The 13,116-nt window shown below is 39.4% G+C and overlaps 1 protein-coding gene across 5 annotated transcripts in view; it reads left to right on the forward strand.

Moving 5' to 3' along the window:
* The window catches only part of ARK2N (arkadia (RNF111) N-terminal like PKA signaling regulator 2N), a 76,100-nt gene extending 63,450 nt beyond the window's left edge, over positions 1–12,650 (forward strand). For all 5 annotated transcript variants that reach the window (XM_027118416.1, XM_027118417.1, XM_027118414.1 and 2 more), the window contains one exon: positions 4,529–12,650. In XM_027118416.1, coding sequence (XP_026974217.1) covers positions 4,529–4,718 — 190 coding nt within the window. In that variant the 3' untranslated portion in view covers positions 4,719–12,650. The remainder of the gene's footprint in view (positions 1–4,528) is intronic.
* Positions 12,651–13,116: the final 466 nt, after the last annotated feature.

Consider the following 13,116-nt stretch of genomic DNA (forward strand, 5'->3'; position numbering starts at 1 on the left):
TTCAGTACCTGTTCTCTGAAGCTTTTATGAATAATCAGACCCTTACCTCCTTTAACATGGTCCTATGGTCCATTGGTTAATGTTGGTTCACCCCTCTTCAGAAGAATTGCTGTGGGGAGTCTTTAGCATTTAAGGCTGATTGCTGCTTAGAACCAATTGCTAACATTAACCCTAAAAAAAGCAAGGGAGGCAGATTAGCATTTCCCTGAAGCTACAAGGATTCACTCTACCTTCAGTTAGGAAAAATAAGTAGGAATGTTATCTAAGAGGTCACCTTCAGAATCTGTAAATGAGAGCAAAAATGATTAATTTTTAATGTTGTTTTCTTAGAATAGTAGGTTAACTGTATCAACAGCTGATCATCAGAGCCTGCCCTCTTTTTGTGTTTTTCTTCCTTTCTACTCTGAAGTCTCCTTTTTTTGGTTTTAATATATGAAGAGCAGGAAATTATTCTATCAAAACTTACTGTTTATAAATAGTGGATGGGGGGGGCGGTCTATGGAAGTGAGGCCTAAGCAGTTTTTCTTGGTTACAATACTCAAAATGTGACTCTAGTTGTGCAAACCTATTGCCAGTCATATGCAGATTAAATGCTTTGTGAGAAAAAAGCTTGTGTCTGCACTAGAATCTGATTGGACCAATTATAAAACAGCTGAGTATGTTCCCACCCCATATCTTTCATAATAGAAAAAGGATATGTGATAATACATGAAACTGTGCTTTGTTAGTTGCCTTAACAAAATTTTGAGCCTCTCACATCCTTCTTTAGAGGGCATCTCTGTAGGGCTTATAACAATTGTTGTAGTCGCATTTCCTCCTGAAATTTTTTACCCCTCTGCATCTGGTATAAGTTATTCTGTAATGTACCATCTTATAAAATAGGGCTCAACCTTTTTTCCCCGTACTTAAAAAAAAATGTGTTAAAAGCCTTGTTCTGTCCTCATCCATCTCCTAGCTACCATTTTATTCAAGGTGGCTGAAGTCATTAAATCATAAAAAAAAATTTGAATGTTTTATTGGCTTATAACACACACAGAAAAGTAATAAGTGTACGCTTTAGCTTTTGTACCCATACCCAAGTAACCAGCTCTCAGATTAAGAAACAGAAGTCCCTCTTGGCTCCACCTTGCCCTCTGTAACCACTATCCTGACTTCTAACAGGATAGCTTTGCCTGTATTCAGAATCTTACTAACATTCCTGACAGATGCCCCAGCAACTGCTTGAATGTTTAAAAGGCAGATTTTCTATTTTGTAGTAGCTGTAATTGTTGTGTAGTAATGATCATCCAAAAGTTGCCTTCTAGAAACTGATTCATGGTTGTTATTCTGCTCTCAAGATCTCTGTACTGGTGAAGGAGCTGCCTTCCATGATGATTCTCACTTCTTTGGCAATTGCCCTTCCAGTTGCAGTTAATAGGAGACAGGAAAACTTTTGACCAAAGATAGGATCATCACATTCTCCAGAGAATCTAAAATTTTGAAGAGAAACAGACTAAGGATTGGGGCTTGAGTCAAATGAGTGAGGCCAAGTTGTTCCAGCATCATTAGGTTCTTTGAGGTACTCAAAGGTGCTTTTCCAGTAAATTTTCTTTTTTGCTTAAAGTAGCCCAATTTGGTTTCCAGTAACTGGAACTGTTTATAACCTCTTTCAACCATTCCTCATTAGTAAATACCATCTCTAAACCTCTTACTCTCCTACTCTGGACACTTTCTAGAATCTGCTTTGCTCTTTATTGTATTACCCGCAGGGGCTAGGCAGTTCCCCTTACAATCAAACATAGTGTATAGTAAGTACTTCGGGAGCAGTCTGAGAAAGACATAGTTGGAAATAAACTCCCCAGTGGAGACCTGATTTTGTTCTGGTTCCATGTTTTACTTTCTTAAGACCCTGGGCAGTTGTCTTTTGGTTTTGGTTTTCTCTTCTGTAAAATGGGAAGATTGGATTAGATCCCTTTTAAAGCCACTACCTGATGTCCTGATGTTACATTGTATGATTACTTAAGGAGCAGGGCAGAGTAACAATTGGGACTAAATACTGCTTTTATTTCAGAGTTATTTCTGGGAATTCTGTCAATGATTACATTGACTTTTTTTGGTAGTCATTCATTCCCTGATTTTTCTAAGTTTCTAACCAACTTTACTTCAATTACTACTTGACAGATGAGCTTTTGAACTGTTGAAGAGCTTTATATTTTTAAATTGGTGGTCTGGGCCTGTCTTTGCACTCTGCTGACTCTTGCCGTGTTTTGCCTTACTGAATTTAATACACACATTTGTAAAGCAACAACATGATGTGGAAAGCATTGGACCAGAAATCAGACTTGGCCTGAAGTTCCTTTGCCTATACTTTCAAACAGTATGACCCTGGGCAAGTCATGTAACCTCTCTAACCCTCAGTTTCCCTGTCAGAGTATGGATAAGAACTTCCACATCTACCTCATAGGTCTGTCGGGCGTGTCAGATGAGGAGAAACTGCTTAATAATCTTAGTATTCTGTTGTCATCAGTCATCAAAACCGTTCCTTTAAAATGTTGGATGGGGCTTCCCTGGTGACGCAGTGGTTGAGAGTCCGCCTGCCGATGCAGGGGACACGGGTTCGTGCTCCGGTCTGGGAAGATCCCACTTGCCGCAGAGCGGCTAGGCCCGTGAGCCATGGCCACTGAGCCTGCGCGTCCGGAGCCTGTGCTCCGCAACGGGAGAGGCCACAGCAATGAGAGGCCCGCGTACCACAAAAAAAATAAAAATAAAAAAAATAAAATGTTGGATGGACTCCTTTGGCTGAGGTTTTTCCGTGACTACTCGGTCATTTAATCTGAGTGTATTTAAGGGGTGGACAGATTTGGATTAGACTTTGGACTTGTTTTTCTTTTTTTTTTTAAAGGTTTAATTTTATTTATTTTTGGCTGTGTTGGGTCTTCGTTGCTGCGCTCGGGCTTTCTCTAGTTGAGGCGAGCGGGGGCTACTCTTCGTTGTGGTGCACAGGCTTCTCATTGCAGTGGCTTTTCTTGTTGCGGAGCACGGGCTCTAGGCGCATGGGCTTCAGTAGTTGCAGCACACGGGCTCAGTAATTGTGGCACACAGGCTCTAGAGTGCAGGCTTAGTAGTTGTGGCGCACTGGCTTAGTTGCTCCGTGGCATGTGGGATCTTCCTGGACCAGGGATCGAACCCGTGTCCCTTGCATTGGCAGGTGGATTCTTATCCACTGCACCACCAGGGAAGTCCCTGTGTGTCTTATTTTAATGCTTTTTACTAGCTAATCTTTGAAAATATGGTCGCCTCTGGGTTAGTAGCTACTCTTAGCCCATTTCTGAAAAGATGATGGCTCTCTGGTACTGTAACAAATCTGCAGTCTACCCCTACTCTGGCCTCAAGGGATCTGTTTTTCGGCACCTCTCTTGGTAAGGGAGTCATTTTCAGGCTAGCCTTTGTAGGAGCAGGGCCTCTTTCCATAAGCCTAAGGGTCCTTAAGGGCAGTTCTGCAGCTAAACCTTGTCTGTTGTTACTCTAATGTTTTCCTTTGAACCTATAGGTTCAGGTAGCGTGGGGTCGAAGCTGGAGTTCTTAAGTGATTCAGCATCACTCATCGTATACATGTTGTCAGAACAGCTGCTCACGATCCATTGTAGTAGTTTGTGTGATTATAATCATGCCACTTGTCACTTCTCACATATGCTGCAGGGAGACAGGTCTATAATTTACATGTGTGGACCTCAGGAGCAGTGATAACTTGAGCTGCCTGCCTTCCTCTCATATGAATCAAAACTTACTCAGTGGTTCATCCTGGAGGTTCACAGTTCTATCATTTGACTGCAATGTGGAATTCAATATGTAGGTATTTCTGAAACAGTTCTCTCCCGATCAGTGAACTCATGAGATTTGTCAGCAAGGCAGTTCTGTCCCTCTTATAGGATACTTTTAGAGAATCTAAACTGAGTACTTCAGCCTTGTTATTTTCACTGAAGCATAAGTGGTTGTGATGAACTAGCCAGGTGTTTCTCTTGTCACCTTCAGGTTGAGGGAAATTGATCTTTAACTCATGACCTAGTACTTAAAGATGTTTAGACATCTAATCTGTAAAAGGGGTATTACTACTTCTGTTTTTGTAAGTACTATTAACAAATATGGCACAGAACTTATTTTAAGAACAAGTTTCACTTGTATTTCTTACTGTTTCATTAGCTCAGACTAAGATTGTCTGGGCATCTTAATTTTGCTCAGGATTTATATGTTGCCCTATCCTGAAGACCCCAGGGGCTTAAATGAATTCAGAGAAGCATCATCTTATCCATTTTCAGTACAGATCTAGATGTAACTCAGGACTTTGTAGCTGAGACAAAAATCCTGGCATTTTTAAGGCTAAACTGAGAGAGGTGGGGAGACAGACCAGACATGGACGGAAGGAGGAAGAGGGGGAGGGATATTGGTTATGGGTTTGATGAACTTGCATAGTAGGTTTATCTCAGTACAACTGAAGCCATTTTGCCTTCTGTAGGATTAACCATGCTTTTGCTCTTCATTTCAATTTCAGGTGTGTTCATCCTCGAGGAGGTGTGATTCAGAGTGTTTCTTCATGGAAGCACGGCTCTGGCACGCAGTATGTTAGCACCCGGCAAACACAGTCATGGACTGCTGTGACTCCCCAGCAGACTTGGGCGTCACCTGCAGAAGTTGTTGACCTTACATTGGATGAGGATAGCAGACGTAAATACCTACTGTAATGCAATGTCACTGTGTTTCCTCTGCACTGTTCCCTTCCACTTACTCCTCCTCCTCTTTGTGACATGGAAGTTCATTGTCATAGCTTCAGCTTCAGAAGCTGTTTGTGGCATTTGTATAATTGAAACTCATGGAAAATTGCCCCCTTCCCTTTTTTTTTTTTTAAATTAAAAGAAGTCACTTAGGAAAGTAACTTATCACAGAGAAAAGAATTTCTTCTTTCCCTCAGTAGGAATCTGAGAATGATGAATTTTATTAGACAACTTCATTTTACTTGGTGACTTTCAATCTTAGGAAACTGCCTTCCTTTTAGAATGATATTTTAATTACCAGGTGAAATGGATTTCAGTTTTTGAATCTTGTATTTATTTTTCTGTGTAATAAAATTAATATGTAGACTTGACCACTGTCAGCCCACCCATTGGCACTCCTACCTTAGGGCATTTGCACACATATTAGTCAGTTCCTTTTTGGCACCTAGTAGGGCATGTGCATTGAAAACCTGTCCTTAAAAATAGAAGACAGAAGTGTTACTTTTCTTTTAGCTTAAGTCTTCTGCCTTTTTTCCTGACTTTGCTCCTGGCTGAATTCCCACAACACAAATAATTGACATGACCCTTTGTGTTTATAAATACTGCTAAGGTGACTTAGTTGATCTCCTTGTTGCAATAATTCATAACTCTGGAAAATATCTCCTTGTGAGGCAGAGGCATTTCAGATAGATACCCCACCATGAGGTTTGGGCATCTGAGGAGAGTATTGAGAGATCCCTTTTCTCCCCCTGGTTTGTTCAAATAATGGGAGAAACATAGAACCTGTTACTTAGGTAGAATATGAAAAGTTGTGTAGCTTCTAAGGCTTTGGGCACTTGAAAAATCTGAGAGGGCAGTGCCGCCTTCTGTAGCTGGTCTCTCTGTAAAGGATGTAATGACAACTGTTTGATACTTGAGCTGAAGTTGACCTGTTGCTATATTTGGGTATTTTTCTCCTCTACCTTCTAAAAGTGGAAAATTCAAAATACATCATAAGAAACCAGATGCAAAACACATTAATGGCCCTGTAGGTTTTATAGTATCTAACAGGAATAACAAAGGGTAGTAGGAGCATCAGGGAATTCAGGAAATGCCGGTGTTGGAGTTTTGTGGCATTAGTTACTACCTTTTTTACTATAACATTGTAGTTACTAGTGAATTATTTTACAAGCAATACCTAGAATTAGAACACTATGTACTGTGCACAGGGAGGAGTGAAGTAATGCTGGCTTAGAAGACCTCACTTTTTGTTTTTCCACAGTTTTTGTCTGCTTTTGTTTCCATTTTTACCATATAATGGGGCTCTAGCCCTTTGCCTCCCTTCCCAAATGCCTTGGCGGCTCTTCCTTATCATACGAGCATGAGAACGACCATTTTCAGTTTCCACTCAGCGGACACACATTTATACCAAGTGCCTGTTCTGCCTAAGGCGCTGTGGTGGTGCTGTGGGGCTGCTGCGGAGAACAGGACACCCACCGCATGTGCGTGCGTCCGGCTGCCTGGCTCCAGCTGCCTGGCCTTGTCTCCTGTGTGTGTAAAGACTCGCTTATTTCTTTACCCTTCTTCGTGCTGCTTTAGTTCGTCCATACACCTCTCCATGGGAATGTATTTAAGCATGTATTCTTTCACCTTCTCTGATAACATCGCACTTGATCTGGCCTCTGTTCTTCATCAACTTTTTATTTTCCTATCATTCTACTTTTAATAGATCAGGCTTTTAAAGAGATCTTGAATCTCCAGTTTTAGCACCTCATGTCTCAAGTCTCTCACGTGGCCACAATTCTAGACAAAAACCAAAGACCCAGAGGCCAGAGCGAAATAGGACCTTCTGCACATTCACTACTGGTGTATCCTTGGACCTTCACATTTTACTTTAGGATTAATTTATTGAATTTTACTGTTACACGTTGTTTTTGACTTGAATTAAAATGCTAGACAGAGCAGAAATGTACAATTTCTGGTCTATATTTTCCAGGAAAATCATTGGGGAAAGAATAGAGTGGATTCTATGACTTGAAGTTTTTGCAGCTTATTTTCCCCCCACTATCAGGGCAGAGCCCCATTTTAAAGAACATTTTTGCATTACCTGTTCTTACGTTAGCAGTATGTTTTGGCCAATTCCGTATAGCAGGGGATTTCCCAGGGCATATTTTCTTTAGTCCCTAACAGTCATCCTCTAACGAGAATTCTTTGGGTGTGCTGTGTGCACTGTGGGTTGGGAGTGGAGAGCGGAGTTGTAACCAAGCCCTTTTCTGGCCTTCTGCTTTTATATTGGGTTACACTTTGCCCTCACCTGTCCCTTTTCCAGCACTCTATCTGGCTTGATGCACCAGAACAAAAATTAATATGCAAAAAGCGGGGAGGGGAAGGGATGGTAGAGATAGCTTTTCTCCCTACTAGGTTGGGACTTTTCCATCTACTAACTAACTATAGAGAGACTATGTTTCAACTCTTCTTTCACTGCCAGATCCAGGAGAGTAGGGATGTGGTTTCTGGCAAGGTATTAATGATAAAATTTTGTGGTAACAGTGAGAGGCCCACGTACCACAAAAAAAAAAAAAAAAAAAAATTCTGTGGTAAATTTAAAATTCTGACATTTAAAATTTCTTTTAAGGGGGTCTTTTTTAACCAAAGTTTTGCATTTGGTAGCATAGACACTTTATGCTTCACCGTCTCTTCAAAGTAATATCTCCACTAAAATGGTACACTTGGGTCGCAGATTGGTTTTTGGCACTAACTTGGTTAAGTGCCCCCCTTCCCCCAATTGGAAACCACAGAGCGGTAACTTAGCTATTGCATCAGTACAGCAATATTGATACGTAGCTATTGCTCGCCAGTAGTTGTCTCTTCATTTTGATGGAAGGGGCCGGACTGAATGGACTCCATTATTCGTAACAATTGAGCATCCCATAAATTCTGCTTTTATTATTATCAATTGTGAATATGAACCATCTGATTTGCTAATTTAGTCAATTGTTCATTGTTACTTTTAGCAGATTAGCACCATAGGCAATTTAAAAATGAATTTGTTGCCTGCTTTTTATACTGTGTCACAAGGTTTTTGAAAAAGCTGGGGACACAGTATTGTCTTTCAGTTTAAAGGTTTTTTTTTTTAAAGGCAAAGAGCTCCCCTCCATCCCTGTTTTTCAGTATGTGTATGATGCGACTTCCATGTATATATAAAAATGATTGCGCCCTAACCAAACTTCCTCAGATTGTGCACTGTTTGTTTAAAATAATCACGTATTTTAGTCCAATGCTGTTGTATTTTTTCATTTTATTTAAAACACTACGTACTTCTTATTCTTTTAACAAGTTTTAAAGGGTAGTGATCTTAAAAAAAAATCACTGGATAACTAGGAAATATTTTTGTTGTTTAAAGAGTACAAAGGTCATTGAAGCCTTTTGCTCCTCTTACCATGAAAATGAAATGTTAGCCATTGTATGGCTAGGAACCAATGCACTTGGTGGTTAACAGATCTGCTGTTGCTGGAGTGTGAGCGTGGACTTGATGCAGTGACGACAAATCATTGCTTAGAATTAATGTTTTAAAATGTGTGACTCTAGTTTTTAAAACAAAATTTGGTTCTTCTTTTCATTATTTAGTTTTTGTTTCCATTTAGTATTTAATGGTCTTTGGAGAAAAAAAAATAATAAAACAGAGTGTTATATATATATTTTTTGGTGCAAGATAAGATTTTCTGTTTTTTGAAATAAGTCTGTAGCATAAAGGTTAAACTATTTTAAGACAAAATAAAATAGAGTGTATTTAAACAAAGATAATTTCTGAGGATTTTTTTTTTCCATCTGCTTCAGTTAATTAGATGGTGCCTGGAGCAGCTCCCAAGTTAGCTTTTGGATGTGAAAGTGAATTATATTTTGTTATTAGATCTTATTGTTAAAGTTCCCTGATTTTTTCCAAGCAACAGCTGTATCCTACTCCTAGAATGTTTTGCAGGTGGCCTTTGGTGTGTTAGATTTAGATAAAAATAGTTTTGCATTAGCTTTCCTGTAGCCCCCACTTCCCTTTCCAGTTAGAACCAGTGAGATTTCAAAGCTGGCGAAAGGCTCCCTAGTGCTAGGCCCCTTTGCTCCTGGGAACAAAACTCAGCTGATAGTTACTTCCCAGAGACCAACGTGCCAGGGTAAGATGCTGTGACTGTGTGCACTTTGCTCGTGGTTGAAGCAAATACAGGGTGTTTCAAAAATAGCCCAAAGAACTTTCCTCCTAATTTGGTTCTATTTTCAGGGTTTTTATTTGGTTATCAAAATGACAGGAACTACTTACTGCGTTAACATCTCATGACTTTTGTAACTTACTTCATGTAAAGGAGAATGAGGAACCAGACAGAGTAAAGCCTGTGTTTATTAAAATATTCACTCCTGGATCTCTTTATGTTCATCAAATTTTTAGTCCTACCTGCACTGGAAAGAGATCTGTTAACAATTAGGAAGTACACTGTTAACAGTTAGGAAGTGTTTTTAGTTTTGGGAAATGGTTCTTTTATACTAGTTTGTATCTGAGACCTAGACATGTTAGTGCCTATGAGAAACTTCTTTTCTTGGGCTCTAGAAGAAAATTTTTTGCTTAGGGTCTTGTTTTTGAACGCTTTTGCCCTTGGACGCTGCTTTTGAAGAATAGACAAAGCATGAGTAAGTAAAATAATCTGTGGCTAGTACTTAATCTCATTCTGGCTTCCTCTTTCTATTCTTTGCTGGCTTTTGGCCTTGCCTTCCCTTGTTTGTATGTTTTTCACAGTAGATGACAGCTATTTATAACTTTAGTCCAAACAGAAAAATTACATAAATCTTTACAAAATACATAAACATCTCTTCAGCTCCAATTTTGCAATTGAAGTAAGGTGAATTTCTTCTAGGTTTAGGTTTTGTTTTAACCATTTTGCTGATCTATGGAGTGATCCTGCTAGGTCACTGGTAGGTATGATTTTCTTTACTTTCTTGACTCTGTGTTTGAGAGCAGTGATTTACAGAATTAGAGAAGTTCCTGGGCTATACAGTGGAGCTTTGGCTGGGAGAATATGCCTGGAGCAAAAGAAGGCAGTGTCAAATATTGGAAGGAGCAATGCGCTCAGAAAAAGATGCAGGTGATGGTCATGAACATGATAGTGATGTGGAAAGAGCATCCATTAGCCCAACAGAGGTTGTAACACTGCTGGCTCAATTCAACTGCCATTGCGCTACTTTGCGGGTAGCATGCCTTCTAGATGGAGATGGCTTTAGGCAAGGATCCCTTTGTGTGATGAGGATTCACCATTTCTTTCTTTCCTTTCTGCCAAGCCTTGAGATCCCATTTGGTAGGTGGATGTTAGTAAAAGATGAGAGCGAGTGCTGGCAGTGAAGTCAACCCTCAGAAAGAAGGTGGTGGCAGCAGCTTGTGTGATCTGCTCATAGATCCTGGCCTTCAGGGTGGGAACACCTCTTGGTTGTAAATTCTGTTGATCTAACTTCTTATTCTTTGGTAAAGGAAACTATTTGGTACCAGTTTTTTCCTTTGTGCTTTGATAATCGACACCTCGAAGGAGTCATTTCTGTTTCCTTCCCGTGGCTGCTCTGTCCTAAGAGTGGGAGGGTGAAGTGTTGTGCACCATTGAGCCCTCACTCTTGTGCTTGAGTCTAAAGCAAGCAAGTGTGACTTTAGGATGGATCTTGGCACCTGCAACAGGAGGGAAATCAGACCAGAGGGTAGAGGGACTGATGTTTAAAAAGCCTGAACCAGAGAGCAGGAGACTCCAGAGAAAGACTGACCGCTAAGGGATTTGATTTCTACGCCTTAAAATGGAGAATTTCTAAGATTTATTTTCTGAGACTGAAAGACAGGACTGTGTTATTTTAGGGAATAATTCATTGTTCTGCAGAGCCGTCGCTTTTCAGGCAGGAATTGAGGAGAGTGGCTTACTCCAGAAAGCTGTTTAAAGGACTACAGTTCTATCATCTCACTTAAGTTTTGGAAGGCGTTGGATGACTAACGCCCACAAAACCTTGAATTTCTACAAATTCTTTATTTTCAAAGTTTTAAAAGAATATGTATTTCAAAATTTTCACATGGGGGTAAGAAGTGGTACAGATTGTTATCCTGATTTTGCAGATTGGAAGACTGAGAACAGAAGAATAACATATCCAGATTTACATAGCTCGACTTAGCAAGAGTAGATTTTTTCTGTGGTCCAAATTAGGACTTTTTAGCTTTAAGAAAAACAAAGCCTCTTTTTTCCACCTGGTTTTTCCTTCATTGTTATTGCTGCTGATTCTACTTTGTTCTGGCCTGAGAAGAATTGGAAGAAGTCTTCCTGAGAAGGTAATGTTTGATTGGTTCCCTTTTTTCTTGGGCAAGTGGTCACAGATTTAAACATCAGAACCGCACACCTGCATATGCCTCTCAACTCAAGCTCAGGAATGGCCTTGGAAACTTTTCCCATAGATAGATTCCCTGTCTCATACTTTATGGAACAGGAAAATGTGGATGGTCAGTAAACATAAAAAAGATGCTCAGGCTCACTACTAATTATGGAAATACAAACTTACATTACAGGACACCATTTCACATAGGCAGAATCAGATAAGAATACATTTAAATCCAGTAAGGAGGCAGGACATTGGCAATTCACTTGTCTTCTTGTATGAGCATAATTTGCTACAATTATTTTGGAAAACAGTGGAATTGTCTAGTAAAAAACTGAATATGTGCATATCTCAAGCTATGGACTGAAGGTTTGGGTTTCCCCTCCCTCCCATTCATATGTTGAAACTCTACTGCCCAGTGTGATGTTATTTGGAGGTAAGGCCCTTGGGAGGAAATTAAGTTTATATGAGATCCTAAGGGCAGAGCCCCCATGATGGGATTAGCACTCTTATTAGAAGAAGAGGAGACATGTAAGACACAGTAAGAAGGCAGCTGTCTGCTAGCCAGAAAGAGGGCTCTCATCCAAATCAGACCATGCTGGCGCCCTGATCTTGGACTTGCAGCCTCCAGAACTGTGAGGGAAAAAAAAAAACAAAAAACCTGTTGTTTAAGCCACCTACTCTGTAGTATTTTGTTGTGGCAGCCGGAGCTGACTAAGAGACCCATGACCCAGTAGTTACACTATCTGGGATGATACCCGTGAGCAACTTTTAAACTGTTGTGGTAGCCTAGGTAGGGAAGTCATGAAATCAGTTCAGTGTCTGTCAACCATCTTTTGTTTATGTAAGGAAATATTAACAACATAGAAATAACAGGAGACAATATTGTTACATGATACTTTTGTTATATACTGATAAACATTTACACACAAACATGTATGTGTACGTAGGGTCAAGATATAAAATGTATTTTATTTATTTTTACTGTGGGTTGCAGTAAAAAGATATGGAAAGCCCTGGTTCTAGAGAAACTGATTTACATGCTCAGAAATGTTTAGTGTCATTTTTCCCCAGTTTTTGGCTATTTCAACATGGATGTTCATCTATAGGATGGATAAACATTGTGTTTATAGAAGGTGTAGCCACTGTGAAAATTAATGAACTAGAGCAATATTTATACACTTATATTAGTTATATCAACATGGATAAACCTCAACACTGGAGTGGAAAAAAAGCAAGTTGCAGAATCTGTACTACATGATGCCATTTACATGAAGTTCAAAAAGACAAAACAATACTACATATTGGTAAAAAATTGATACACACATAATAAGAGTATAAAGAAATGCATGAGAACAATAAACACCAAATTCAGACTAATGGTTGCCTCTGGAGAGGGAGGTAAGGAGGGGTCACAGGGACTTCAACTTCACTGGCAAAATTTCTTAAGCTGGGTAGTGGGGACACAGATGTATGTTATTATTTGTACCTTTATGTATATCTTAAATATTTCATAATAAAAATTGTTCTCTGTCTCAAGCAGAAGGAATAAAAGCTCTTTATGACGTTCCAGATGATATTAGTGGAAATGAGTAAGATCTAAAGCTGATTCCTTTTAGATGCCCTCAGTACTTTTTGGATATGTCACCATAAGCAACAACAAAAAATAAATTTGATAAATTGGGCTTTAACAAAATTAATTTTGTGCTTCAAAGGATACCATCAAGAAAGTAAAATGACAGCCTGTGGAATTGGGACAAAATATTTGTAAATCCTATATCTGATAAGAGACTTGCATCTAGAATATATAAAAGCTCTTTCAATTCAATAATAAAAGACAAAAAGCCCAATTAAAAAAATCTGAATAGACATGTCTCCAAGGAAGATATACAGCTGGTCAATAACACATGAGAAGATGCTCAACATCATTAGTCATCAGGGAAATGCAAATCCAAACCACAATGAGATATCACTTCACACCTACCGGGATAACTAGAATCAAAAAGTC

The sequence above is a fragment of the Aethalodelphis obliquidens genome, unplaced genomic scaffold, assembly GCF_003676395.1.
Source record: "Aethalodelphis obliquidens isolate GAN/ISIS:26980383/991018 unplaced genomic scaffold, ASM367639v1 scaffold19, whole genome shotgun sequence".
NCBI classification, from domain to species: domain Eukaryota; kingdom Metazoa; phylum Chordata; class Mammalia; order Artiodactyla; family Delphinidae; genus Aethalodelphis; species Aethalodelphis obliquidens.